This window comes from Zingiber officinale, chromosome 10A (assembly GCF_018446385.1).
Source record: "Zingiber officinale cultivar Zhangliang chromosome 10A, Zo_v1.1, whole genome shotgun sequence".
NCBI classification, from domain to species: Eukaryota; Viridiplantae; Streptophyta; class Magnoliopsida; order Zingiberales; family Zingiberaceae; genus Zingiber; species Zingiber officinale.
This window is the reverse complement of record NC_056004.1, coordinates 1,351,540-1,377,253: the sequence shown is the minus strand read 5'-3', so window position 1 is coordinate 1,377,253 and position 25,714 is coordinate 1,351,540. Positions and strand designations below refer to the sequence as shown.

Below are 25,714 nucleotides of genomic sequence, written 5' to 3'. Positions count from 1 at the left end.
TACTTGGCACGGAGAAATCCAGATGGGTCAAGGTTGACCAGACATCTTGTGAAAGTCCATGTAGGTGAAAGGAGTGACCGGATACTTGGCATGATGAAGAAAAGTCCAAGTGGGTCTAAGAGGTTGATCGGACACTTGGTGAGTGAGTCCTAGCAGGTCAAGGGTGACCGGATGCTAGACATGATGAACCACCAGGTCAAGGTTGACCAGATGTTGGTTTGGGAGGTTTGGGACTTGGTTTTGGGCAAGAACCAGTAGCCGGATCGATCAGCCGATCGATTGGGGTGTCCCTGCGACAAGCCTTCATCCCAATCGATCAGTGGATCGATTGGGAGGCAGTCGCGAGCACACAGTAGCCTTCTGGATCGATCGGTGGATCGATCCAGAGGTCCCAATCGATCGGTGGATCGATTGGGAAGGTGTTGTATGTCGCGATAAACCTTGGATCGATCCACCGATCGATCCAGGCAAATTTTCATAGCACAGAGGCGCTCTGGATCGATCCGTGGATCGATCCAAAGCCTCCCCGATCGATTGGGAGCAATCCAATCGATCGGGATCCGACCGTTGGCGCAGATAAAGGCTGTTGGCGTGCGTCTTCTTCAGCAGAACTTCTACTGTTCAATCACGATCTTCACCAGCAACTCCACAGCTCTCACTAAGCTCCAGACCGCCAGTTCTTGAAGGTTCTTCCAAGTCAAGAGGCGGATTAAAAGCAAGAAGAAGAAGCTAGGGTTAGGGCTTTTGTACTCATTGTAAGCTTGTGCTTGTATTTCATTACCTTTTCCTCTCTTCTTGTATTGAGAGTCTTGTAGGGCTTCTCCGCCTTTGGTAGTTACCATAAAGGAGTGTTTCATAGTGGAGGGTGCGTGAGTAGGTGTGGATCCTTGGACTAGTCACCTCTTGTGAGGTGGATACCAAGTAAACCATCCTTGTTAGCGTTGAGTGTTCTTGTTTCTTGTATTTCCGCTGCATATCTCTGAAGAAACAAGCAACGACGAGCACCTAGCACGCGACGAGCTATTCACCCCCCCTCTAGCTACATTTCGGTCCTAACAATAATTATGTTTATATCTGCATTGGTATGTCACTATTTGTTTCCGAGCATATTTTGCTTGTTATTATTTATGATATAGAGGTAGTGACATACCATGCCATGTGATATACCGGACTAGTCATTTACCATATCTGACCTGTGTACCTAGATCTGTTTATTTGATCCATTTATATTCGGTACATATTTTATGGAGGTAGATATGGTCAAGATTTGTATGCTTAGTGACATGCACCATCTCGCATGATTGCATATTGTGCGATAGTTGGCTCCATTATTGTTGAGAACATCGCCAGTCACATGGATCTGCACACACAATCACTCATGGGTTGGTGGTTTTTATTCAGGCAGGGTGTGTTGCAGTAGGTTGCTCTGTTTGGCTCCATTGGTCCGCTTATGGGTAGTGTGACGCAGCGTTATAGCCGGCAGGGATCCCTCCTCTGGATTGTCTCAGGGAGATGAGAGCATTGCGCTCCCCCACTTATGATTTAGGGTAGGAGGATAAGTATACTCCGACAGCATCCCGTCCACTCGGTCACTCATCAGGAGCAGTGACGGCAGAGTGCATGGTTGTCACAACCCTACCCACTCGGTCTCACCATCGTGTGTGAGATGGTTGACTGCGTCAGGGGTGACCAGGACATGTCATTGGCATTTATATGCATGATGCATTTATTGTTTGTGTTTGTTGCACATTGTTTTCTGTATATTGGATGGATGCATATGATTGACATGCATACAGGGACATGTATTTTTGGTCTGATGACCTAGTTATCCTGATAGGAGGTTCTAGTGAGTACAACTTCTCCCTTATCTTCAGTTTTGCATTGTTTCATTACTTCTGGAGACTGTACGCATATTTATTACTGCTGGTTATTATTTACTATGTATGTCAACTAGGTATCCGCTGAGTGTTGGACTCATTCCCTGTTATTACCATTTCAGGTTGAGGCTGTCTGAAACTAGTTTCCCCCTCCAGGTTGCGAGGAGTTCTATTTTGGATCTTCTCTTTGGTTTTCTTATTATGTTATCGTCTACGTTTTCAGACTTGTATCTTTTGGTACTTGAATATTGTACAGTCCCTTATTATCGATGAGTTTTTGTTTGGATGTATGCTGGTGATTTGAGTCTTATGAGTGTAGTTGAGTAGGATATAAGATTTGAGTTTTATGGGTATAGTTGAGTAGGATATTTGAGATGATTTCCTTATCGTTGTTTTAGTTTGGTTATTATTATTAAACTGTGTGAGTGTCGTACAGGAATTTATCCTTGTCATGGTTAATATTTTCTTTATTGTTATTGTTTCGGTCGTGTTGGCCGAGGTATATGTGGCCCTGAGGGCATTGTAGGAAGTTTCATATTGTCACCCGTATAGGGGAGATGCTGCCGAAATTTCTTCTGCCAGAGACTACTTGGGGCGCGACACCTTCGCTGTCCGCGCTGTCTCAGGGGACGATTTGCACGCCGCCAGTCGCCTTCAGTCCACCATCTTTGTCGGCTGCCCAAGTGTCCCACATCCGACTAGTTCTAGGGTCCCAGTCTTCGGGCAGGGCGACTTTAGACCCCTCTGGCCTGAGCAGCAAGAGGCAAATAGCGATAACCATCCATTTGTCGATCGACGAGTATCACAGTACGAACGACCAAACATCTCTCACCCTTGAGCACCAGATAAGGATCCAAGGCCCGCTCGCACAGATATGGGTCGATGCCCGAGCCCGTTCGACAATCATCTCTCCGGGGGAGCTCGCCAACGGTCGCACTCAGATATCAACCGGGGTATGTACACTACTTTTGCATTTACTCTTTATCCATTTGTTCCTTGCAATTTTCTTGTTGCTGTAGTTTTGGGTGGAGAGCCTGGCCATGTGCCACAGGCTTGCTATTTGGAGCATGAAGTCCAGCGGTTGTGTGCTCCAAGCGGCCAATTGTCTACTTCTCATGTGCGCGTGGAGCAGATGAGCACTGAGATGGCCCAATTAAAGGTTGATTTGAATAAGAGCTTCAAGCTGCTGGAGGCGGAGAGGGTCAAAGTGTCGAGCAAGCAACTCAGTTGGCATGGCTCAACAAGCAGGCCAGCACCTTCGAGTCCAAGATCTCCTCGGCCAACACGAGGAAGCTCTAGGCCATCAAAAACTTGGAAATCAAGAAGAAAGAGTTTCAGGTGCTGGCTTAGAACATGAAGGAGGCGGAGGCCTCGCTAAATGCCGAGCGGGAGGATCGGTCGGCTGAGCGCTTTACAGCGAAGACCCAGCTTGCTACAAAGGATGAGGAGCTTGCCAAGTTGAAAGCAGAGCTGGAGGCATCCCGAACGACCCTCGAGACTTATCAGGGTGATGAGTCCAAAGGTTTGAGCTCATGAAGTGGGCCTACCTCCACTCGGACACCTTTAATTAGCAGCTCACCGATCGGGCGCTCCGTCTTTTTAACCTTGCCATCGATGGGACGCTCGACCAATTGAAGGGCGGCGGCTATATTTCGACCAGCCTGACGAGCAAGGTTATCAGTCGGGACAAGATGACTGAGTCATTGCCCGACGACGTACTCGACTACCTCGAGTGAGCCTACTCCCGCATACCTTGTCTCCTTTTGTATTGCCCCCTGTAAAAATTCCAAGTGTTAATGGATAATCGCCCGTTCGATGAATATTTTGTTGGGTTGCAAGGTTGCAAACATACTCCCACATTGAAAATACATGGGAAAGATCATGAGTTTATAAGAGAAAAAGATATCTTCATTGGCATGAGGCCTTTTGGGTAGAGCCCAAGAGCAAAACCATGAGGGCTTAGGCCTAAAGTGGACAATATCATGTCATTGTGGAGATATCTAAATTCTTTTCGATCTTACAATTGGTATCAGAGCCCGAACTGCCAGAAGGTTTAACTGCCGACTGTGCACAAGAGCTATGATCTGATTGAGCCATGTGGGTACAATATTGACCTCGAACAAAGAAAGTGGGGGCTCTAATGTTCGGATCAAGAGGACCTGACACCAGACAAGAAGTCCTAGTTGTGGCTAAGCAAGGAAGTCCTAGTAGGTCGGGTGGACCGAGGGGCAGGAAGACCTGGTGGCTCGAGGATCGGACGTGGGAAGTCTGTGGTCCTTTGTTTGAAGGGGGGATTGTTGGGTTGCAAGGTTGCAAACATAGTCCCACATTGAAAACACATGGGAAAGATCATGAGTTTATAAGAGAAAAAGATATCTCTATTGGCATAAGGTCTTTTAGGTAGAGCCCAAGAGCAAAACCATGAGGGCTTAGGCCTAAAGTGGACAATATCATGTCATTGTGGAGATATCTAAATTCTTTTCGATCCTACATGTTTGCTTATTTAATGGCATTTCATTGTGTGTCTTTGTTCGGCGTTTCCTTGTCTGAATTTCGCTTGTTTGTCCCTCTATTACTACTTAAGCTTAAGCAGGACTATGAACTGCTTACCACTTTGCGGAAAACCTCCAAGTGTAGCTCCGTGTCCTACTGATCGGCGTCGGGCTAATCGCTTTGATAGCCAATCAATCAATCCAACATCGCCAAATGGCCACGTTTTAGTAAAAACTATTGCTTCTCGGAACAACGTGTTTCCTGGTCGGCCTTATCTTCGGCATATACGTTTCATCGATTTTCTTCATTTGGCATTGGCTCAGCCCTAGAGAAGCTGATAAGCCATTTTTTGTTGTAGCCTTGGGTTTATAGCTGCCGCTCGGCTGTTGAAGATACAGACATGTATTTAAGGTCGCCGCTCGATCGTTGGTGAAGACTTAGGTTTAAGATCGCCGCTCGACCGCTGACGTAGACAATGGTTTAAGGTCGCCGCTTAACTACTGACGTAGACAAGGGTTTAAGGTCGTCGCTCGACCGTTGATGACGGCAAGGGTTTAAGATCGCTACTCGACCACTGACGTAGACAAGGGTTTAACGTCGTCACTCGACCACTCATGACGACAAGGGTTTAAGGTCACCGCTCGACCGCTGATGACGATAAGTGTTTAAGGTCGCCGCTCGACCGCTGACGTAGACAAGGGTTTAAGGTCGTCGCTCGACCGTTGATGACGACAAGGCTTTAAAGTCGCCGCTCGACAGCTGATGTAGATAAGTGTTTAAGTTCGCCGCTCGATCGCTGATGACGACTAGGGTTTAACATCGCCGCTTAATGACTGACGTAGACAAGGGTTTAAGGTCGCCGCTTGACCGCTAATGATGACAAGGATTTAAGGTTGTCGCTCGACCCCACAGACGACGCCAAAATGATCCTGTCTGAAAGTAGGAAGGTGGAAAATTGGGCATGTGGCGGCTTCGCTGACCGACTGAAGACCTCGCTCCGCTTTGTAAAACAAGTAACGTCAGTACCGGGCCAAGGAAGGGATCCCCGACGTTGGTCCTCCGATACTTAAGTCAGTCACCGGAACGTGGAGAAAAGTGGAGCAACTGTAGAACTATGCGTAAACAGTAGATCACACGTACCTCCGCTGGTGATGGACCCCCTTTATATAGAGCCCTGGTGGACAATGTGCACACTTCTTAAGGCATGGGCACGCTCTTCGATATGTCCTATGAAAGGACATGTCAGGAAAGTACCTTTGACAACATACTTAACAAGGCATGCATATCTCTAACAAGACAGTAGAAGTTTCCGCCGTACAATCCGTCTGTCGACCATGTCTCGTGCTAGCGGCAATACCTCCCAAAAGGATGTCGAGAGATACTACATACAGTGGTCTCATTGCTTGACCAAGCGGGGTAACCGCTCGCCCGAGACTTCGCTCCGTCCATGGCCAGGTCCCGCTGCTTGGCTGAGCGGGAAACCGCTCGACTGAGCGGGATAACCGCTCGACTGAGCGGAATAATCGCTCGGCCGGGATCCCTCTGCTCTGTCGACTTCAGTTGCTCTCACGTGTAGTGGCTGTGTAGTAATCTATCATCTCCTGTTCGAACTAGCTATCCGGTCCCCGTTGGTGTCCTGCTACTCCATATTGAGCGTCGGCTATCTTACGTATCATCCCAAGCTGGACGGGTGGTCTGCTCAGACATGTCTCTCGCCGGTCGGGCCCTAACTGTCTAATCGGCCATTACAATTATCCTTCATTCGACCCTTTGATACCTAGGCATTAACCATCTTGACTTTGACCTTTACCATGATAGTTAACCTCGTATCAAGTAGGTCTCCCTCCATCGCTGCACCAATACATCATTATCTAAACAAAGTAAATAATCAACAGGATTTTCTTTATGATGATAAATTATGGTATCACATCAATTTGTCTATATATATATATCAAACATATAAAATAAGGAAGCTTTGATGATTTCTGATAATTAGGGCGCTATTATATATATATATATATATATATATATATATATATATATATATCAAACATATAAAATAAGGAAGCCCTTGATGATTTCTGATAATTAGGGCGCTATTTTATTTTTTTAAGTGAGGTTTTTAACCTAATGCTTTTTCTTAATTCTTCTATTTTTTTCTACATTATTACTTTTTTATTAAATGAAATTAAAACATCTATTCATTTGAGGGAAAGAGTTTGATGTTCGCTATGGAAGAGAGGTAGATTATAAAATCAATCGACCTCCTAAGTTAAGTTGAAGGAACTACTAGGGAATAAACCTAAGTTGGAGGAATTTATTCACTAAGGAAATGAATTTTAAGGAATTCAAATCTTGCTCCTGTGATGCAATTTTAGCCCCAAGTATTAATGTAATTATATGGTGTAGTAAAGATGATTACGCTATTCCCAACACATTCACGATTACACAAAGAGAAACAAGACGAGAATAAAGGACAAAAATTGAAGATACGGACCGGAGAAAATAAAGAGTAATGTACTTGCACAAAGAGAGCAACAAGAACTATAAACGAATTAAATACCAAAAATCATCAATAAGATTAACTAAATACAGCCACCCGCGTTTAGCTGAATACTGTCCATCTGATTACATAAATGTATTTAACTTATTGTATTTGATAACATACAGTGTGAGGATAAAAACAAAAAACAAAAATAATTAAAAACTTTTCCGTAAATAAATTCTTCCTGCTCAAAATTACGAATCCTCTGGGGCTCTGTTGAGTTTCAATAACCACAAAAACTCAATGAGCTTTAACTAATATTCACGGTCACATTAAACATCAATGATAATTTGGAACATTGTAAGGGAGAAGAATGGAATCAAGATAACCATCACTCCATGAAACACTAAGTATGCTGGCTCCAATGGTCCAGTGGTATATGATTGAGGTAAATACAACCTATCAGGAGCAAACGAAGGACAGCTACGCTCCTAGTAAGCCAAAGAATTGGAATACAAACAACATGAGAATATTTTTTTAGTATACTTCTGTCTTTGATCTATCACGTTCCATTGGTTATTCTCTCACTCATCTTGTTCCTAACTTCAGCTTTAGCAAGATGTATCAGAAAGGTAATTGCAAAAGAAGTAGAGCAGATCAGCATCAGAAAGACATTGTTCCAACCTCTAGTTGAAATATATCCTGTAAGCAAGGGCCCCAATGCTGCCCCGACAGAGCCAGTACCATCAATAATTGCCGTGACAGTAGCCAATGCTCGCGAGTTACCCTGAATCATATCTTGCGTACCCAACTCTGCTGAAACTGCAGTCGTTATCAGTGAGTAGGGGCCGTTAACAAAGTATCCAGACAGAAACATTAAACTGATGTTGAGTTGCATTGATATGCTTCCATATGATCTGTAAGCAATCAGTGTCGGGATGGAGAAAAAGAGGAAAAATATAGAAGTACTGGCACGAGCATTCAGCCGATCTGACATAATTCCTGCTGATACTCCACCAAGTACACCTCCAACATCAAATATTGTTGAAAGAATCCCTGCAGTTTTATGTGATACATGCTTGCCGGCCACATCTACAATGACAAAAACAGCAACATCAATGTAGATCGTGCCATGTTCACTTGGAGAGAAAAGAGAGAAATAATTCCAAGTGAACAGAAACAAAAAAACGAAGGATCTTATTATCTTTTCCCATTTCTATTCATGTTATTTATTGAATCTAACTGTGAAAAAATAAAGTAATTTCACTTATGTGTGTTATAGCCTAAAAAACCCTCCATTTCAGCCAAATGATTTGGGTGAAAATTTAAAAGACGAACTTCCTCCTCTCCTCACCAAACATTCATCTCTTTTTTTCCCCTTCCTATTCAAGTCCAAGTAAAAAACATCATGCATAAATGGAATGAGATGTGATATTAACATTTTCCAAAACATATCATGTTTGACAGAAGATTTCAATATCACTTGATGAGTAGTATATTTTTTTTCCATGCTATTTTGTCCAAAAAAACATGATAAGTAAAATTTGGCCAAGCGCATTTCAATCTGCAGCCATGATATACTTACGAAGTATTATATGTCAATAGTTTACAAGTAAAACATTGTGACATTTACATAAAACCTGATTAAGGCCTAATGGCAATGGCATGGGCAATTTAGGATGGCTTGCCCAGATGCTTGATTTGGGTTAGAACATTGAACAAGAGCACGGCTAGAAAAAACTAGTCTCCTAGGGTTTAGGGTTGAATAGAAAGATACTTATTGATAGTGAAGTCTCCGTTAAAATAAACTCGACTTCCTGACAAATGATGATTTAGATTTGTGAGTTAAATGTTGGGTCCTAAAAAGGATGTAAAGTTTTATAATGGCATTTGCATATGGTTAGATTATTAACTTTGGTTTATAAATCTAGATATATATATCGATATTTGCTTGAGTTTGAGCATTTTAGCCATGCACTTAGGCATACCCAGTCTACTATTAGGTCATCAATCCTCAAGTTCGGCCATGACAATTTAACATCAAGCAGTATTTCCTAGAGAGCAAGCATACTATAGTTCTAAACAAATATACAACTCAAAATTCTTCCAAGTCTACTATTTTGGGCATTAACAAAGAACACACACATTCACTACCAAACATTTGTATGTTCTTAAGGAAATGTGGATTTGCAGGTATATAGAATCTATGAAGATCTTTGAAATCAAAGTTCAGTTGCATCCAAATGTACAATCGTGAAGTGCCATTGATTTGTTCATCCAAAATTGCATTATAAGGAAATTCCAAGTCATTTATCCCCTAATTTGATAAAGGTTTAGAGAAGTGCAATACTAGGACTATGGTCTATGAATAGAAAAAAGAAAGAAATGCTTGGCATACCAGTATGGCGAATGTAGAATGGCAACCAGTAGAGGAAAGTGAATGCCACGAGCTTAGAGAAGAATAGGCAGAATGCAAACGGCGCCACGCCAGGCAATCTCCACGCCTCTAAGAATCCAATTGCCGTCACTGAATTCACTTCATGTGTTTGCTCAGATCCAAGAAGACCCATCTCCTCCCCATTTACCAGATCCAAAACTTCCAGAGGTTCAACGCCAGGTTCCTTCATCTCGACCTCCTTGAAGGCGGTATCAAACCCTAGATCTCGTGGATCGGGGACCAAGAAGATCCAAACTAAGACACCGACGGCGGCGATTAGGAATCCCGGCAAAAGGAAGGACCAACCCCACCCAAATTCGAGCACCGAGGAAGCGATGATCGATCCCAAGATGTTGCCAATGGAAGTATTGGAGTTCCAGATGCCCATGATGAGTCCACGCCGGGGCGACTTCCCGAACCAGTTGCCGACGACGGCGATGACGCAGGGCCAGCCGATGGACTGGACGATCCCGCTGGCCACCTGGACGGCGACGAAGAATCCCAGGCTGTGGACGCCCCACCAATAGGCAGCGCCGAACGCGGCCGTGGCGATGCCGCTGGCGAGCATCCCCAAGGCGAGAAAGCGGCGAAGGTCGACGCGGTCGGCAACGTGACCGGCGAGGTACATGCCGACGGCATAGAAGGAAAGGAAGGCGAGATCGAGCTCGCCGAGACGGTGGGGGCCGCTGGGGCCGTCGAAGGGCGGCCATCCTCCACCACCGGTGCCGGAGGAGGGCGTCTCGGGGCCGAGGACGCTCTTGACGATGCTGGGGGGTTTGCGGGAGGCGTGGAAGGCGGCGTAGGCGGAGAAGGTGAGGAGGAGGACGGAGATCTGATGGAAGAGGAGGGGGTGGCGCCGAGGGACGGCTCCGTGGCTCGCCGCGTCCATGGCGGAACGTAACCCGACCCAAATCAGATCGGGTTTTTTTCTTAACCAACTCGAACCACTCATTAAACTTTGACGTGTGTTTTTAACCCAATAGTCAACCCAATTCACCAGCCGTTGATCTGTTGTGTGGGATCCATAAAATCAATCAGCGAAAAATAGTAAGAAATAGTCAGCAGTGGTCACGATTAACGCCTACCCTTTCGCTTTCATTCACCTCCTCATCTCGTCTCCTCTGCCTTTCTGTCTCCGTCTCCGTCTCCGTCTCAGACTTCGCCAACTGGTCTGAGGCGCGGCCTCACCCGCTTCGCTCCCTGCATGGCCGCCTCCACCGCCCTCGCCGCTGCAATGCCACCGCATTTCAGTCCGAGCAGAGGCGCCTCTGAGGCCGGGGTACCCAAGAAGTCGACGATCTCCCTCGTCGCCCCCTCCGCTCGCCACCGCCGCCGGCCCGCCCGCGTCATCCGCGTCTTCCGCTCCATCTGCCGCACCCTCCCCATCTTCACACCAAAATGCAAGATCCCCAGCGTCGCCTGCTCCGCCTTCGCATCTCCACTCGCGGGCACCGATTCGGGGAGGCGGCACCGTGACCTCGTCACGGGGACCCTCTTCGGCTGCCGCAAGGGGCGCGTCTCCTTCTCCATCCAGGAGGACCCGCGCTGCCTGCCCTCCCTCTTCGTCGAATTCTCCCTGCAGACGCACGTTCTGCTTCGGGAGATGAGCACCGGCATGCTGCGCATCGCTCTGGAGTGCGGGAAGAACGGCGGAAAGGCGGCGTCTTCGTCGTCGAGGACGCTTCTGGAGGAACCGATGTGGGCTCTGTTCTGCAACGGCAAGAGGAGCGGATACGGGGTGCGGCGGGAGGCGACGGTGGAGGACCTGGGGGTGATGGAGACGCTGCGGGCGGTGTCCATGGGCGCCGGCGTGATGCCGGCGAAGGCGGAGGGGGAGGAAGACATCGCCTACGTCAGGGCCGCCTTCGACCACGTCATCGCGTCGAAGGACACCGAGATTCTGTACATGTTGAGCCCCGAAGACGGCAGCGGCCCCGATCTCACCATCTTCTTCATCAGATTGTGACGGCGATGGAAATTATCCAGCAGACATTGATTTTTCTTCCATTTCGACGATCGATTGCTGCCTATTTTGATTGCATTTACGGGTGATTCGTTCAATTACTTAAATAATTAATTAATCCGGGGTGACATTGTTAATTTTCAGGGAGTTGGATTAATCTTGGTTGAGTTCTATTAATTATTGGCATACATCTTCGACAATTGACGCATATCGATGCAACATGAACTAGTTTGTTTTCTTCCTTATATTGATATACATCAGCATCAGAATATTACATTTTCTTGAGAATGAACATAACCGTTTTAAGTATCCAGTGCGTCGGATAATATGGTGTTCAAATAAAAAAAGATTATGAATTCTGAAATCAAAATTTAAATTGCTGATGTAAATCATACAATGGGGAGATGCAGGACTTTTCCTCAAGCATCTAATTTGTTTGGACTAGTGCAGTATTGAAATCTTGCTTTTATTTATCAATTAATTGGCGAAAAAAAATTCTCATTACAGTTGAGAAAATTTCAAAATGGTACAAAGAGAAGGCAGAAAAGAACCATGTATCATGTATGAGATACTCTCCGACCCTAAATAAACTGACCCTTTCTGATGGCAGCATCTTCGGTTAGAAAGTGTTCGATCATTACAAGTGCCTGCAAAACAGAACAGTAATACTTCACATATTTTTTGAACGAATAAAAGCTGGAGGAAAAAGAAAAGCACAACTGAACATGAGATCGTAAAACATTCCTCCAGTGCAATATCAGTCGGTGTAAGTGCAGAAACATCTCCATGCCCTTTTCTTAATGCAATATCTGCAAGGTGTCGATTAAACCGGATGTGTTAGGGTATAAGTTTTTATTGATAAAATGGCGGGAAAACTTTTTCCTAGTTTGCAAAGTATAGTTAACAAAGTCGTACCTTCAAGGCTTACTCTTGCATGAGCATTGGCATATGCCTTACCTCTTTGCTCTGAAAGTGCAGTGAGCTTCTTAAAAGCCTACAATGGCAACAATAAGATGATCGATAACAGGCACTATGATCAAGTAGTAATAGTTTTAATTTTTAACTATTTGGTAACAACTACCTAGATCTAGATTTACCATTAAATTCCATGCAAAATTTTATCACAAAATAAGATGTATATGTCACAAATTATTTTGATTCTATGCAAGTTTTCTTTAGTCGTATCTTTGAATAAAGTCTATTTATATGAAACTACACAATCTGAATTTATTTTTTCTTAAATTCTTTTGGAAGTATACACAATTTTTTAAGAATAATATACTTGTAGATATAATTTCCTAATTGTTCATACTGATTTTTAAAAGTATATATATATATATATATATATATACACAAGTGCTATGATCATTTCAACGCAAGGAGACTCTAAAAGTTCCTTCGTTTTAGAAAATATATCCATCAATCCCTTTCTTGTTGAAAGATATTAGAGATATCTACAACTCTACTTAGGAATTTCATATATATCCATCCAACTAAAATTCTTGTAAATATTGAAATTTTATTTTATATATTCAGGATCAATCTAGTTAACTACATGGCTTAAATTTTCAATTTCTAAAATTTATTTACAAAATTCAAATTTAATCTATTTATACTCATCGTTCCACAGTCTTTGGCTCACCATTAGTTGACTTTTCCACTTAACCGACCTTTCAACAGTAAAATTTCTCATTTAATTTCAGAGAAGAATCTGAAATTTGGGACTAATTTCGAAGGTATTCAGTCAAGACAAATGTGAAAACTAACAATTAGATTGCTTCTGAGGACAAATGAATATGAAGAAAGAGCTCAACTGGATAAATTACTGCTAAGCCAGTTTAAAGATTCATAAAGGTGATAGTCTTCAGTTAATAATGCAAGTTTCTTTTAACCAAAAATAAGAGAGAGAGACACTGTTTCACAGAAAAAAATTCATTTAATGAACAAAGATCATTAGCATCCACTTACATCCATAACCTACTATCAACTACTTTTTATGCAAGTAAAAGTTTTCTGGGTGGTACTAGAATACCTTAGTGTAGGGATCACCAGGTTCTTGATGCAGAAGAGGGCGAGAAGCAGTACCAACAGCAGCAATTCGCTTGGCTAGAGCTTCCAAAGGAACATCCAACCAAGCTGTGACTCCCTGATTCATGTGTTTCCTGGAATTACATAAGTTAATATTTCATGTTGATTTCAAAATAGTCGTACATAACTATCACATGCATCCATCTCCTACCAGTTGATCGGCCGTATCACAGCACCACCACCAGTAGCAACAACTAAGCGACTCATAGAAGACAGATCCTTCAACACTTTACTCTGAGAAGGTGACAGTGAAAATAAGATGATCTAGCTAGCTTAACAACTTGCTTTCTTGCAGCATCACTATTTCAGAGGACAACCTTCCAATTTTCTAGAGATCCATTTAATGAGATGGTAAACCAAAATTTTATCATGTTGTGAGCAATAATAAAAGATTCAGTAAGCCATTTTCCCATAAGGTAACTTGAACTTGCCTCATTATCCCGGAAGAAAGTTTCACTATGCTGTTCAAATATCTGAGCAACAGAAGAAATGCCAACTGCTTGTTCGACCAATTTATCACTGGTAAATGAACAAATATTTGTAGTTTGTCACAATCGCATACATGGCCGATTGTGAAATTTTATATATACATGTTCACCAGGATAATGCATATTTTACTTTTATATATATGAACAAACCTGTCAAAAAAAGAATAACCTAGTACTTCAGACAAGATCTTTCCTACTGTGCTCTTCCCAGATCCCATCATTCCTGTCATAAAAAATGTAGAGTAATTGATAACAGGGGCTCGAGGCGCAAACAATTTAAATAAAATAACAAAATTGTTGTAATGCCTTCCTAAAAAAATAACTGACCAACAAGATAGATACATCTTCCATTTAGGTAGGGGAGGACATCTTCTGACCTTTTCTGCAATTAAAAACATCCTATGAGATGTGAAGTACTAATTTGCATTTCTTGTCTCTCTTTCAGAGTAGACTAGTCTACAGCTTATATCCAAGCAGCATTGCCTACCTTGAGTATCAATGCTGCATCAACCGAATGATGAAAACGCTCTGATCCTTCATTACAAGAGAAAAGATGTCAATTAACTTATTAAGAACCTATAAAGAATATGAGATAGAACTATCAACTTGGAGAAACAAAGTAAGAACTATCTGTAATTCTTTGAAACCAAATTTTTAGCATAGATCACATATTGGTAAATGAGAAAATTGGTCATCTAAAGATCAAAAGAAGGTTTCAACAAGGTCTTCATCAAACAGAACAATAAAGATCATAATGAATGAGGAATATGCCCTTTAAATTGGAAGGACAAAGCATACACACGTTGGATTGTAATGCAATCAGCAGACAGTTTAAAACACTTTGGAGTAAATGGCACTCTACTTCCCCTCCTCTAGGTTTGAGCTATATTAAGAATAATATGGATGGAAGGGATGCTTAGAACATAGTTTTGCAGCATTCAATAGCTTTACAGTCTATAATTCACCCAAAACATTTTGCTAATACTATCAGAAAAACATGAAAATATTTAGCAGAATATTTAATAATATCATTGAATATAAAAATGCAAAATCTAGCATGTCTAACCACTATTTTGATAAATGACATAAAGTTCTTTGACCAATAATGTTTATGAGAAACTTTTCATACAAAAATAGCACTTACTGAGAACTATATTGATGGATTGAACATAACAAACTAGATATGAACACTAAAGTTAGGCCATGAAAATGTACAATAGGTCTGAAACTCATCCCCCAAGCACTGGCATTCAAGGATCGCCAATGTTGAAAACAAGTCTTCTACTTTCCAGCAACAATAACAATTTTTCAGAGCCGATCATGAAAACGCCTCCCAGTTAAGGGAGATGTCTCATAACAACCAATAAAGAGTGGGTGCGGTGTACCACCAATGCTTCTTATCTCCTTCGGAGAAGGAACAAAAAGGATAAATCAAAAGACAGATATTTCAATCAGCTCCCAATATTCCCAATTTTCCTGTCCATTTTTTCTGAAGATTCAAATGAATCGTTTCTTTCATTCATGGCGTCAAGCTACGATAATGCAAAATTGGAACTTTATGATTGTGGATTTTGATTTTTTTTTTTTCATGAACCCTTTTTTCCCTATCTTTACGCCCAAAAAGGCAATTTTTCCTCGAAACAAAAAAAAAAATCTTTGAAACCATACTTTTAGCAAAAATGGACAAATCGACAACCTCAACCAAACGAACTCACCCGAATTTTTCTTAAAACAACACGAAATCTTCAACTCCGCCCGACCGGACCGGATCGAAGCGTCACGTTTCTCGCGCCTCCGAAAACTAATGGCCGGAACCCTCCCCTGCTCAAAGAATCCCTCTGTAAGCCTCAAGGAGCCACCGCTTCCGGTTTTATCCAAACCGACAAATGAACACGAAGGCAAGCTCAACGTAGCGGCCGCCGCCGCCATTGCAAACAAAAAGCCTTCACCCACTACAGATCACCAGAGGCCAAGATCGGCCTCCCTAACAGATCAGCGGTCGGCGACTACACCAAGCCGTGGTTGACGGAAGATGGAAGCGAGGATTTGAAAGAGGGAACCCAACGGGAAGCAGTCAGGGCAGGGGTAGGTACACGCCGGCAATGAAGAAGCAGCGGACAGGTGGCGCTGGATATCCTCCGGTTTTGTAAAGACACGAAAGGGGTTGGTGTGGCTGGACTTCAGAAGTGGATGCGACCATGTTAATTTACCATAACACCCCAACTAAATCAATATATTTTCTCGTTTAGTAAATATTTAATAGCGCAAAGAATAATTGGAAAACTTTGAATATTTTTATTTTATTTTTTATCATTAGAAGTAGGAATTAAGTAATTTCGAAACTGAAACTTTGTTTTAAATATAGCAGAAATTGAAGAGGGGTGTTTTGGTAAATTAATGTTAGGAAGGTGGGATGGACTTGATCACGTGTGCCACCCACCATGGCGCGTGCAGCGAGGGGTTGGCGAGGGTTGCTGAGTTGACCGTCGAATTACCAATAAATAAATAAAACTCCAATTGAACCATCAAGATTAGATCAGTAATTAATGCGATATTAATTGTTTAATTGGTAATACGTGTTGCCACGTCGGATTGATTTAGTGTCACCCGTATAAAAGTGAAAATTTCCTGTTTTATAAATGAATAGTTATTTAATTAATAAATAATCAGTTTGATTCTAGTGTTAGGTGGGTTAAGATATTTGATGGAACTCTTCTCCATATATGGCAATAATTATGTTAAATGAATAAGTTTACTGTTCAATTTGATAAGATCTTATTTATGTTCGTTCAATATATATAAGATTAATTAAATAAATAAGTTTGAACAGCTCATTAAACTAAATAAATCAATTTGAACATATATGTGTTCAACTCGTTAACGTTCGTGAACATTGTTCATGAATAATGTTCACGAACCATATTCATTAATAAAACTATTGTGAATATGCTAAATAAATAATAAAATAAAAATAAATAAATAAATTTAAATTATCAAACTCAATAACTAATCAAACAAGTTTGAATTGAGTGCTTGATAATATATAAATGAACCAAGTTCGAACCAAACTCAAGCCAAGTTCGAACCAAGCTCAAGCCAAGCTTGAATTGAGAGTTTGACAACATCTAAACAAACTAAGCTCAAGCCAAGCTTCAAACAAACTCAAGCTCATAAAAATAAACCAAGTCAAGCTTAACTACTCATTTCAAAAGCTTGATTCATTTTAAACTCGACTCAACTCGACTTGATTATCTTATCAAATAAACTTGAACACTTTAAAATTTGACTTGACTCTTGTTTACAACCCTAGGGGGTTTCGATTTTATTATTATGTTCATTTGAATGGTCTTCTCTAATTCTTTACCATGGACAATGTTGAGAAACGTGCTCGTCTTAAGATGTGTGCACGTGCGTTACAGAAACTCTATATAAAGGGGATCCAAGTATTGACGGAGGTATACGATATTCATTATTTGTGCTACAGTCTTCTTGTTACCCCGTCTCATATTTCATCGTCGGTGACTGATTTGACCGATACTCGGGGACCCCTTTTCTAACTCGGCACTAATATAATTTGTATTATAAATCCAAATGGAATCTATTGATGGTCAATGAAAATATCACACCCTTAGGGTATGTTTGGTTTGCACCGTTTTTATTTTTATTTTCTAGAAAACGCGCGTTTTCTAGAAAACAAAAAATGACTTTTTGTCATTCTCTGTTTTTCTAGAAAACGATAGCAAAATTTTTAGAAAACGCGCACAAAAAACGCAAACTAAATACCGTTTTTCAGAAAACACCCGTTTTTCAAAAAATGAAAATAGAAAACGCGCCTACCAAATACCCCTTAATTTTTTATCTTTTCTTTTTTGGACCGGATCAATTTTCTTTAAGGGTTCGACTTTATTATTATGTTCACTTGGACGGTCCTCCCCAATTCTTTACCATGGACAATGTTGACCACAGCCACCGTGGCTATATTTTTAAGGTTGACTTTTTCAATTAATTACTACCATCAATTTGACGGAAGGAGATCCATGAATGTAGCTCGACGTTGACTTATTACTTATAGCTTTCTCCGTGTGCTATATAAAGTTTATCATGGCTCGTTCCTCAGATCAGCGGCCGTCTCAATCATTAGGAGCCTCGGCTCCCACTCTTCCAATCCTCTCTTTAATTCATCAATAAATCATCAAACGCAGAGGATAATAAGGTCGCAAATTTAGTTTAATTTGTTAGTTGATCAATAAAAAAAAAAAAAAAAAAAAATGGCGAAGCAGGCTGTGTTTGGCGCCTTCGCCGCGGTCCTGTTGGTGGCCGCGGTGATCGGCGTGATCGCGACGGTGGTGAACAGCAACCACAAGTCGTCGTCGGAGGAGACATCGCCGTCCACGTCCATAAAAGCACTCTGCGCCAAGACTGACTACAGCGACGTATGCATACGCACCGTCGGCACCGTCAATTCCTCTGCCTCCGATCCCAAGGCGTTCGTCCAGGCCGCCTTCCAGGCAGCCATAGACGAGGTCAACGGCGCCTTCCACCTCGCCAACAATGTCAGCGCCGGGGCCACCGACGAGTTCAACAAGAACGCCTTCGCCGACTGCAAGTCGCTGCTGGAGTACGCCACCGAGGAGCTGCAGGCCGCCATGACAGAGTCGCACGACGTCGATGGCTTAGCGCGGCGCACAGACGACATCAAGTCCTGGCTCTCCGCAGTCATCACCTACCAGGAGACCTGCATCGACGGCATCACCCAGCCGGAACTGCAGGACTCGATGCGGAAGGGCTTGACTACGGCGCAGCAAGTCACCAGCAACGCCATCGCCTTCGTCGACGCCCTCAGCTCGCTCTTCAAGTCCTTCGACTTGAACAGCTTCAATATCACGACCTCAGGACGGCGACTTCTGTCGGACCACGACAAGTACCCGACGTGGTTCTCAGGGCACGACAGGAAGCTTTTGGCCGCGCAATCGAGGGGGCAATTGAAGCCCAACGTGGTGGTGGCGCAGGACGGGAGCGGCAACTTCAAGACCATTAACGCTGCCCTCAACGCCATGCCGAAGAGGTACGCCGGGAGGTACGTGATCTACGTGAAGACCGGCGTCTACAAGGAGTACGTGATGGTGACCAAGGACATGAACCAAGTCTTAATGTACGGAGATGGGCCAAGAAAGACGATCGTGACAGGGAGCAAGAACTTCGTCGACGGCGTCGGCACTATCAACACGGCCACATTTGGTACAAATTAATTAGCCCTCGATTTGATGCTGATGAATTAAGTAATGATTAATTTCACTTATAAATAAATATATATATATATATATATATGCTGCAGCTGTGGTGGGACAGGGCTTTATCGCCAAGTCGATGGGATTCAGCAACACCGCCGGCGCCATAAAGCACCAAGCGGTGGCGCTCCGCGTGCAGTCCGACATGGCGGCCTTCTTCAACTGCCGAATGGACGGGTACCAGGACACGCTCTACGTGCACGCCCACCGCCAGTTCTACCGTAACTGCGTCATCTCCGGCACCGTCGATTTCATCTTCGGCGACTCCGCCGCCGTCTTCCAGAACTGCCTCATGGTCGTGCGCCGCCCCATGGACAACCAGCAGAACATCGTGACGGCGCACGGGCGCACGGAAGCCAGGGAAGCCACCGGCCTCGTCATCCAGGATTGCCGCATCGTCCCCGACCAGAAGCTCTTCCCCGACCGGTTGAAGATCCCCAGCTACCTCGGCCGCCCATGGAAGGCCTACGCCTTCACCGTCGTGATAGAGTCCACCATCGGCGACCTGATACGCCCCGAAGGGTGGATGCCATGGGACGGGAATCTATACCTTGACACCCTGTACTACGCCGAGTACGGCAACCGCGGTCCCGGCGCCGGAACCAGTGGCCGTGTCAAGTGGAAAGGATACCGCGTCATCAACAAGCAAACCGCCCAACAATTCACGGTGAACAACTTCATCCAGGGCAACCAGTGGATCCCTTACACCGGCATTACCTTCCTCAGCGGCCTTAAGTTCTAAGTAAATTCCAATGTGGAATTTCTAGAGAAGCGAATTGGAGAAGAAAAAGATGGTGCAATTTGTGAAAATGTATACGAGCTGAGCCCAATCAATAGATTCAATGAAAATATTCTTTGATTTAATGAAGCACATTTTTTTTATTCATGTTCTGATTCTAAAAACTACACCTGAATCTTAAGATATTATTTTACCTACCACCGTAAGACGAGCATAAATTACATTTTTCAGGTGTGGTTTATTTATATTATAGTTAACATTAAATTATTTTGTATGTGATACGGTGCATAAGGTGGCCCTCGGAGTTGGGTCAAAGTCCAGGAGAGCGGTTGGTATGTCGGTTAAAGTCAAAGTCAAGGAACTATCAGTACTAAGAGATCGACGACATTGTCGATTCTTTCAGCCAAGTGATTAATTATCCGATCTAATCCTTGGCCGATCGAATCCTGAGTCACTCAATATTAGTGAAGCCCCAAGTTGAGTTAGTAACTTCTAGAGCCAAGTCTTCTTCATCACTCGATGATAATATGATCAACTATTTCGGCCAAGTAATCTAACTGATCAGACTTATTGTCCAACCGGACAAACTAGACATTTGGTCCAACTAGCAAAGGATGAGTCCCCGACAACATTCCTCAAATCCGACTTGGTCGTTTGATGCAGGCTCAACCCGTGTTGAAGCCCAATATAAGCCTTCAAACTTCAAGCACACGTAACTTTTGACTCGAGACTCGGAATCAGGCTTTGTCTGTCGTCACACGTGCAGAATTCAAAAACCTACATTTGTTACTTGTGAAACCATAACCGTCAAATTTTAAGCCTCCAATTCCGTCGTTTAAACCCTTTTCAGGATATTTTTATTATTTTTGGTAATTTTATTTTTGGATATTTAAGATAATTTTTATATTTCTAGTATTTTTTAGAGAGGATTTGTCTTGATCCGCGTCTAGATTTGAGTTAAAATTATTAAGTTAATTACTTCCCTTTTTGGGTAAAAAACTATTTTCTTTCTTTGTAAGATTAGAATTGAGATATGTTAATTATAATTTCTTTCCTTATTTGATTCCTAGGTTATGGTTTATATAAGAGTCATGTTTAGATGTTGAGAGATTAACCCTAAGTTTTAATAAAAGTTTCCTTCTTGGAGATTCCTCTTCTTATTTCCTCCTCAATTTTTCTCTTCGCGTCAGCCCATAGGATTATCGCTATCATGTCCGACGTTAGTTGGTATCAGAGCACGTGGATGTCATCAACAAATCCAATGGCGGGTCGTCGTGGTCGTAGTCACAACAATAGGCATGCTTCGGCGGAGGAATTGAAGCTGAGCACCGTGATCATAGCGTCTAGGGCATAATGATGATTAAGGATTTACGGAGATAAGTTGTAGATTTAACCCAACATATAACGGCGTGGAATCTCGAAGATCGTGAGATTTCAAATCGTGGATCTGAGTCTTCGTTTGAGAACCCATATCATCGACGAGACTCACCTTAGGAATGTCATAGACCATAGGAGCTTGTTGGAGACTTTGAATTTCAGGATCTGCTTGAATTTTCTAGTTTGTTGCGAGCAGAAGACTTCATTGACTGGATCAACGAAGTAGAGTGAATCTTTGATTACAAACGAGTTATAGATTGGATGAAAGTGAAGTTAATTGCCATCAGACTCAAAGGGCGAGTATCAGCATCGTGGGAATAGATGCGGCACTCTTGGGACAAACAAGGTAAATCCTAAATTACTATCTAGGAAGATATAATGAAAAATATGAAAGAACACTTCCTTCCCTTCGCCTACACCTAAACTTTGTTCCAGCAACTTCACTCATTAAGATAGGGCGCAAGATCAGTCGATGAATATACAAAAGAGTTTTCCAGCTAGTGGCCCTAAATGACCTATCTGAGATGGAGGAGCAGTGGGTGGCATGTTACTTAGGGGGTCTATGCTTGGCCTTGCAAGATGCCCTCAGTCTTCATTCACTCTCAACGGTGTTATAGGTCTTTCAACGTGCACTAGCAGCTGAAAAGCAACAAAATAGGAAATCAGTGGAGAGAGGCGACCAGAACAATCAATCAACTCGCTTTCAAAATTCTCGTCCTTCACAACAGCAGCCACAGTAGCAACCATCGCAACGACCACCACAGGTTTACTCTAAAGCCCCTATCAGATGTTATCAATGTGGTGAATAAGGACATATGACACACCAATGTAAGAAGCCCTCTTCTATTAATCCAAAGGGTAAAAACTTATTGATCGAGAAAGAAGTGATAGAAGATACAATAGCAATTGGCGATCCAATATATGAATCATCTGACGAAGTGATTTATGGCAATGGTCATGAGACTTTTGTCGTTCGTAAGAGTTTGCTAAATCCCAAGGATGATTCGGGGGACGATTGGTAGAGAACAATATTTTTCATAATACTTGCACCATCGCGGATAAAGTTTATACGATGATTATCGACAGTGGCAGTTGTCAGACTGTAATATCTGTAGAGACTGTCTAAAAATTACAACTGAAGATATACCGTCATCCTAATCCTATAAGTTATCTTAGCTGAATAAAGAAAGCAAGGTAATAGTAGACCGGTGATGTCTCGTTTCCTTTTCAATTGGCAAATATTTTAATAGTTCTTGGTGTGATTTGGTGGTCATGGATGCATGTCATGTATTGTTGGGACGACCTTAGCAGTATGATCGCAGAGTTGTTCATGATGGGTGGAAGAAAACCTATACCCTTAACGTCAAAGGGAAATAAATTGTGTTAGCGCTGCGGCAAGAAAGAACTACTTCAATTCTGATAGCTAAAAATACTAATCTGCTTTTTATATCCAGGTTTTTCGATGAAGTAGAGCAAGGAGTTGTATATGCTTTGCTACCATGCCAAAGCATTGCTCCGACCATGGACGTAGAGTTACAATCGAAGTACAACAGCTGCTAGCAAATTTTAATGAGTTAATGTCAAAGGATCTTCCTTCTAGGCTACCGCCGATGTGAGTTATCAAACATCATATTGACCTTGTTCTAGGGACGAGTTTGCCTAATCTACCATCTTATCTCCTTAGCCCAAAGGAAGCAGAAGAATTGTAACATCAAGTGGTAGAGTTCCTGGAAAAGGGACACATTCAAGAGAGCATAAGCCCCTGTGCAGTACTTGCCCTAGTACTGAAGAAGGATGGCTCGTGGCGTATGTGTGTCGATAACAGAGCCATCAACAAGAGTACAATGAAGTACAAGTTTCCAATTCCCTACTTGGATGACATGTTGGATCAGCTATCCGATTCTAAGATTTTTTAAAAATTTACCTTAAAAGTAGATACCACCAGATCAGAATAAAGCCTTGTGATGAATGGAAGACATTGAAAATATGTCAGATCTTGTGGTATATAAAGATGCAACATGGGCTATATAAGTGGATGGTCATAGTTTTTGGACTGTCCAATGTGCCCAATAGTTTCATAAGATTTATATATCAGATCTTGTGGTCCTTGGTGATATACTTTGACGACATCCTCATTTACAGTCCGACATTGAAATCACACTTAGATCATCTCTATGTTGTCTTCGAAAAGTTGAAAACAGAGTGTTTATTTGTAAATAAGAAGAAATACGCCTTCTTTACTATATTGGTAACTTTCCTCGTCTTTATTATGTCTATTGTGTTAGGACCAAAAGTAGCTAGAGGGGGGGTGAATAGCTCGTCGCGTGCTCGTTGCTCGGTGTTGCTTGTTTCTTCAAGAATGCGCAGTGGAAAATACATAAACAAACACAAACACGCTAACACTAGGAGTTTACTTGGTATCCACCTCCAACGGAGATGACTAATCCAAGGATCCACACCACGCACGCACCCTCCACTATGAAAACACTCCTTTTCGGTAACTACCGAGGGCGGAGAAGCCCTACAAGACTCTCAGTACAAGAAGAAGAAAGGGTAGTAAAGAATAAGCAAAAGCTTACAAGAAATGCAGTAAAAACCCTAGCTTCTTCTTCTTCTCGTTGCAACTCGCCTCTTGACTTGGATGAACCTCCAAGAACCTTCAAGAACTGGCGGTGAGGAGCTTAGAGAGTGCTGGGGAGGAGCTGTGTTGAATCTGGAATGAATCGGTGAAGTTCTGCTGAAGAAATCGCACGCCAACAGCTATAAACGACGCCAACGGTCGAATCCCAATCGATTGGATTGCTCCCAATCGATTGGGGAGGCTTTGGATCGATCCACGGATCGATCCAGAGCGCCTCTGTGCTCTGGAAAAACTTTTGGATCGATCCACGGATCGATCCAGCACTTATCGCGCGAAGCAGCAGCGTCCCAATCGATCCACTGATCGATTGGGACCTCTGGATCGATCCACGGATCGATCCAGAGAGGTTCTGTTCGTGGGGACTCACCGGATCGATCGGTGGATCGATCCAGATCTTCTGGATCGATCCACTGATCGATCCAAACCTGCTGGATCAATCCACGGATCAATCCAAACCTGCTGGATCAATCCACGGATCAATCCAAACCTTGGTTTTTGCCCAAAACCAAGCCCAAAGCCCCCTAAACCAACATCTAGTCAACCATGACTTGTTGGTACATAAGACCTAGCATCCGGTCACCCTTGACCAGCTAGGACTCTCTCACCAAGTGTCTGGTCAATCCCTTTGACCCACTTGGACTTTTCTCTTCTTGCCAAGTATCCGGTCAGTCCCTCTGACCTACTTGGACTTTTCTTTCTCGTGCCAAGTATCCGGTCAATCCCTTTGACCTACTTGGACTCTCACCAGATGTCTGGTCAACCTTGACCCATCTGGATTTCTCTTGCCTGGCTTCACTCACCAGGACTTTCCCAATTGCCTAGCTTCACTCACTAGGTCTTTCACCTGGCTTCACTCACCAGGATTTTTCTCCTGCCTAGCTTCACTCACTAGGACTTCCCAATTGCCTAGCTTCACTCACTAGGTCTTTCACCTGGCTTCACTCACCAGGATTTTCCTCCTGCCTAACATCCCAGTTAGGACTTCCCAATCAAGTATCCGGTCATCCTTGACCTACTTGACTCTTCTTCAATCAATATCTTATTGTCAAACATCTAAACCCAAACCAAGACTCAGCTTGGTCAACTAGGTCAACCTTGACCTGAGGGATGTTGCACCAACAATCTCCCCCTTTTTGATGTTTGACAATACCACAATAATACTTACAATACCACATGTAAGTTAGGCTAATCCCATAGCCTCATTCTTCATGCCACTAGGTAATGAAAGCATAAGTTAAGCTCTTCATTCTCCCCCTAAGAGGGCAACCTCCCTCTTAGATAATGAAAGCCTAACTTACTCCCTTTCACACGTCTTTTCATTCTCCCCCTATTGGCACACATCAACCTATGCCCCCTCTTTGGGCACACTTCAACAAATCCATTTGTTGAAAACTCTCCCCCTGAAGAGTTGCTCATCATTGGTTACAACTTCACTCGTTGAACCAACACGATAATGAAGGTCTCATACCCTTCATTTATCCTTAACTTCTTCCTCAATGTAGACAAATACCCAACCTTGAGCATTTTCTAACCTCTTGAGTTCCCACTTGAAATAATGAGGATATCCACTCCCCATTTTAAGTTCAAAAGCTCATCCATGAGCATTTTCTTTAAAGAAGGTTAACCACCTTCCAAGGTTCATGAAAAATAATTTTCATGCCTTTAAAGAGTCCCTCCCCCTAAAGACATGGTGGTAACTTCTGTCATTGCACCAACAATGACTTGGAATCCCTAAACCTTTAGGAAACCCAAATTTAGAAGTTTTGAGGTTCAAATATTCAAAATTTGAAACAAACCTCAACCTAAACTTCAACTTAGCCTTCCTTAACCAATCCATC

General features: G+C 42.9%; 4 protein-coding genes across 6 annotated transcripts; 2 read left to right on the top strand and 2 right to left on the bottom strand.

Annotated features, from left to right (window-relative positions):
* Window positions 1-6,930: 6,930 nt before the first annotated feature.
* LOC122027803 (putative glycerol-3-phosphate transporter 5) lies at window positions 6,931-10,224 on the bottom strand. The gene is made up of 2 exons (XM_042586811.1): window positions 9,254-10,224; window positions 6,931-7,947 (listed from the first exon to the last, which is right to left on the bottom strand). Exons 1-2 carry the CDS (start codon window positions 10,179-10,181, stop codon window positions 7,418-7,420), a joined length of 1,458 nt encoding a protein of 485 aa, XP_042442745.1. The 5' UTR covers window positions 10,182-10,224; the 3' UTR covers window positions 6,931-7,417.
* A 220-nt stretch (window positions 10,225-10,444) lies between these two features.
* Window positions 10,445-11,415, top strand: LOC122027804 (protein MIZU-KUSSEI 1-like). Its single transcript, XM_042586812.1, has one exon. The coding sequence runs from the start codon at window positions 10,497-10,499 to the stop codon at window positions 11,256-11,258; it is 762 nt and encodes a 253-aa protein (XP_042442746.1). The 5' UTR covers window positions 10,445-10,496; the 3' UTR covers window positions 11,259-11,415.
* A 287-nt stretch (window positions 11,416-11,702) lies between these two features.
* LOC122027595 (shikimate kinase 3, chloroplastic-like) lies at window positions 11,703-15,996 on the bottom strand. 3 transcript variants are annotated; one of them, XM_042586585.1, is made up of 10 exons: window positions 15,547-15,996; window positions 14,319-14,365; window positions 14,159-14,213; window positions 13,982-14,054; window positions 13,775-13,862; window positions 13,495-13,577; window positions 13,288-13,417; window positions 12,171-12,249; window positions 12,000-12,064; window positions 11,703-11,902 (listed from the first exon to the last, which is right to left on the bottom strand). In XM_042586585.1, exons 1-10 carry the CDS (start codon window positions 15,758-15,760, stop codon window positions 11,837-11,839), a joined length of 900 nt encoding a protein of 299 aa, XP_042442519.1. In that variant the 5' UTR covers window positions 15,761-15,996; the 3' UTR covers window positions 11,703-11,836. The 3 variants fall into 3 exon arrangements, with proteins under 3 accessions (XP_042442519.1, XP_042442516.1, XP_042442517.1); XM_042586582.1 differs by having other exon boundaries at window positions 11,703-12,064; XM_042586583.1 differs by having other exon boundaries at window positions 11,703-12,064; window positions 14,319-14,359.
* Window positions 15,997-18,099: 2,103 nt separating this feature from the next.
* On the top strand, window positions 18,100-19,861 carry LOC122027983 (pectinesterase-like). Its single transcript, XM_042586996.1, has 2 exons — window positions 18,100-19,069; window positions 19,167-19,861. The coding sequence occupies exons 1-2, from the start codon at window positions 18,100-18,102 to the stop codon at window positions 19,859-19,861; spliced, it is 1,665 nt and encodes a 554-aa protein (XP_042442930.1).
* The last annotated feature ends 5,853 nt before the right edge of the window (window positions 19,862-25,714 follow it).

Bases quoted from the DNA above. Each gene is read 5' to 3' on its own strand.
- LOC122027804 (XM_042586812.1), top strand. From the start codon at position 10,497: ATGGCCGCCTCCACCGCCCTCGCCGCTGCAATGCCACCGCATTTCAGT.
- LOC122027983 (XM_042586996.1), top strand. From the start codon at position 18,100: ATGGCGAAGCAGGCTGTGTTTGGCGCCTTCGCCGCGGTCCTGTTGGTG. The intron at 19,070-19,166 runs GTACAAATTAAT...TATATGCTGCAG, and splicing joins TATCAACACGGCCACATTTG to CTGTGGTGGGACAGGGCTTT.
- LOC122027595 (XM_042586582.1), bottom strand. From the start codon at position 15,760: ATGGCGGCGGCGGCCGCTACGTTGAGCTTGCCTTCGTGTTCATTTGTC. The intron at 14,366-15,546 runs GTGAGTTCGTTT...CTTGTAATGAAG, and splicing joins TTGTTTTAAGAAAAATTCGG to GATCAGAGCGTTTTCATCAT. The intron at 14,055-14,158 runs GTCAGTTATTTT...TTTTTATGACAG, and splicing joins AAGATGTATCTATCTTGTTG to GAATGATGGGATCTGGGAAG.
- LOC122027803 (XM_042586811.1), bottom strand. From the start codon at position 10,181: ATGGACGCGGCGAGCCACGGAGCCGTCCCTCGGCGCCACCCCCTCCTC. The intron at 7,948-9,253 runs GTATGCCAAGCA...TTGTCATTGTAG, and splicing joins ATTCTACATTCGCCATACTG to ATGTGGCCGGCAAGCATGTA.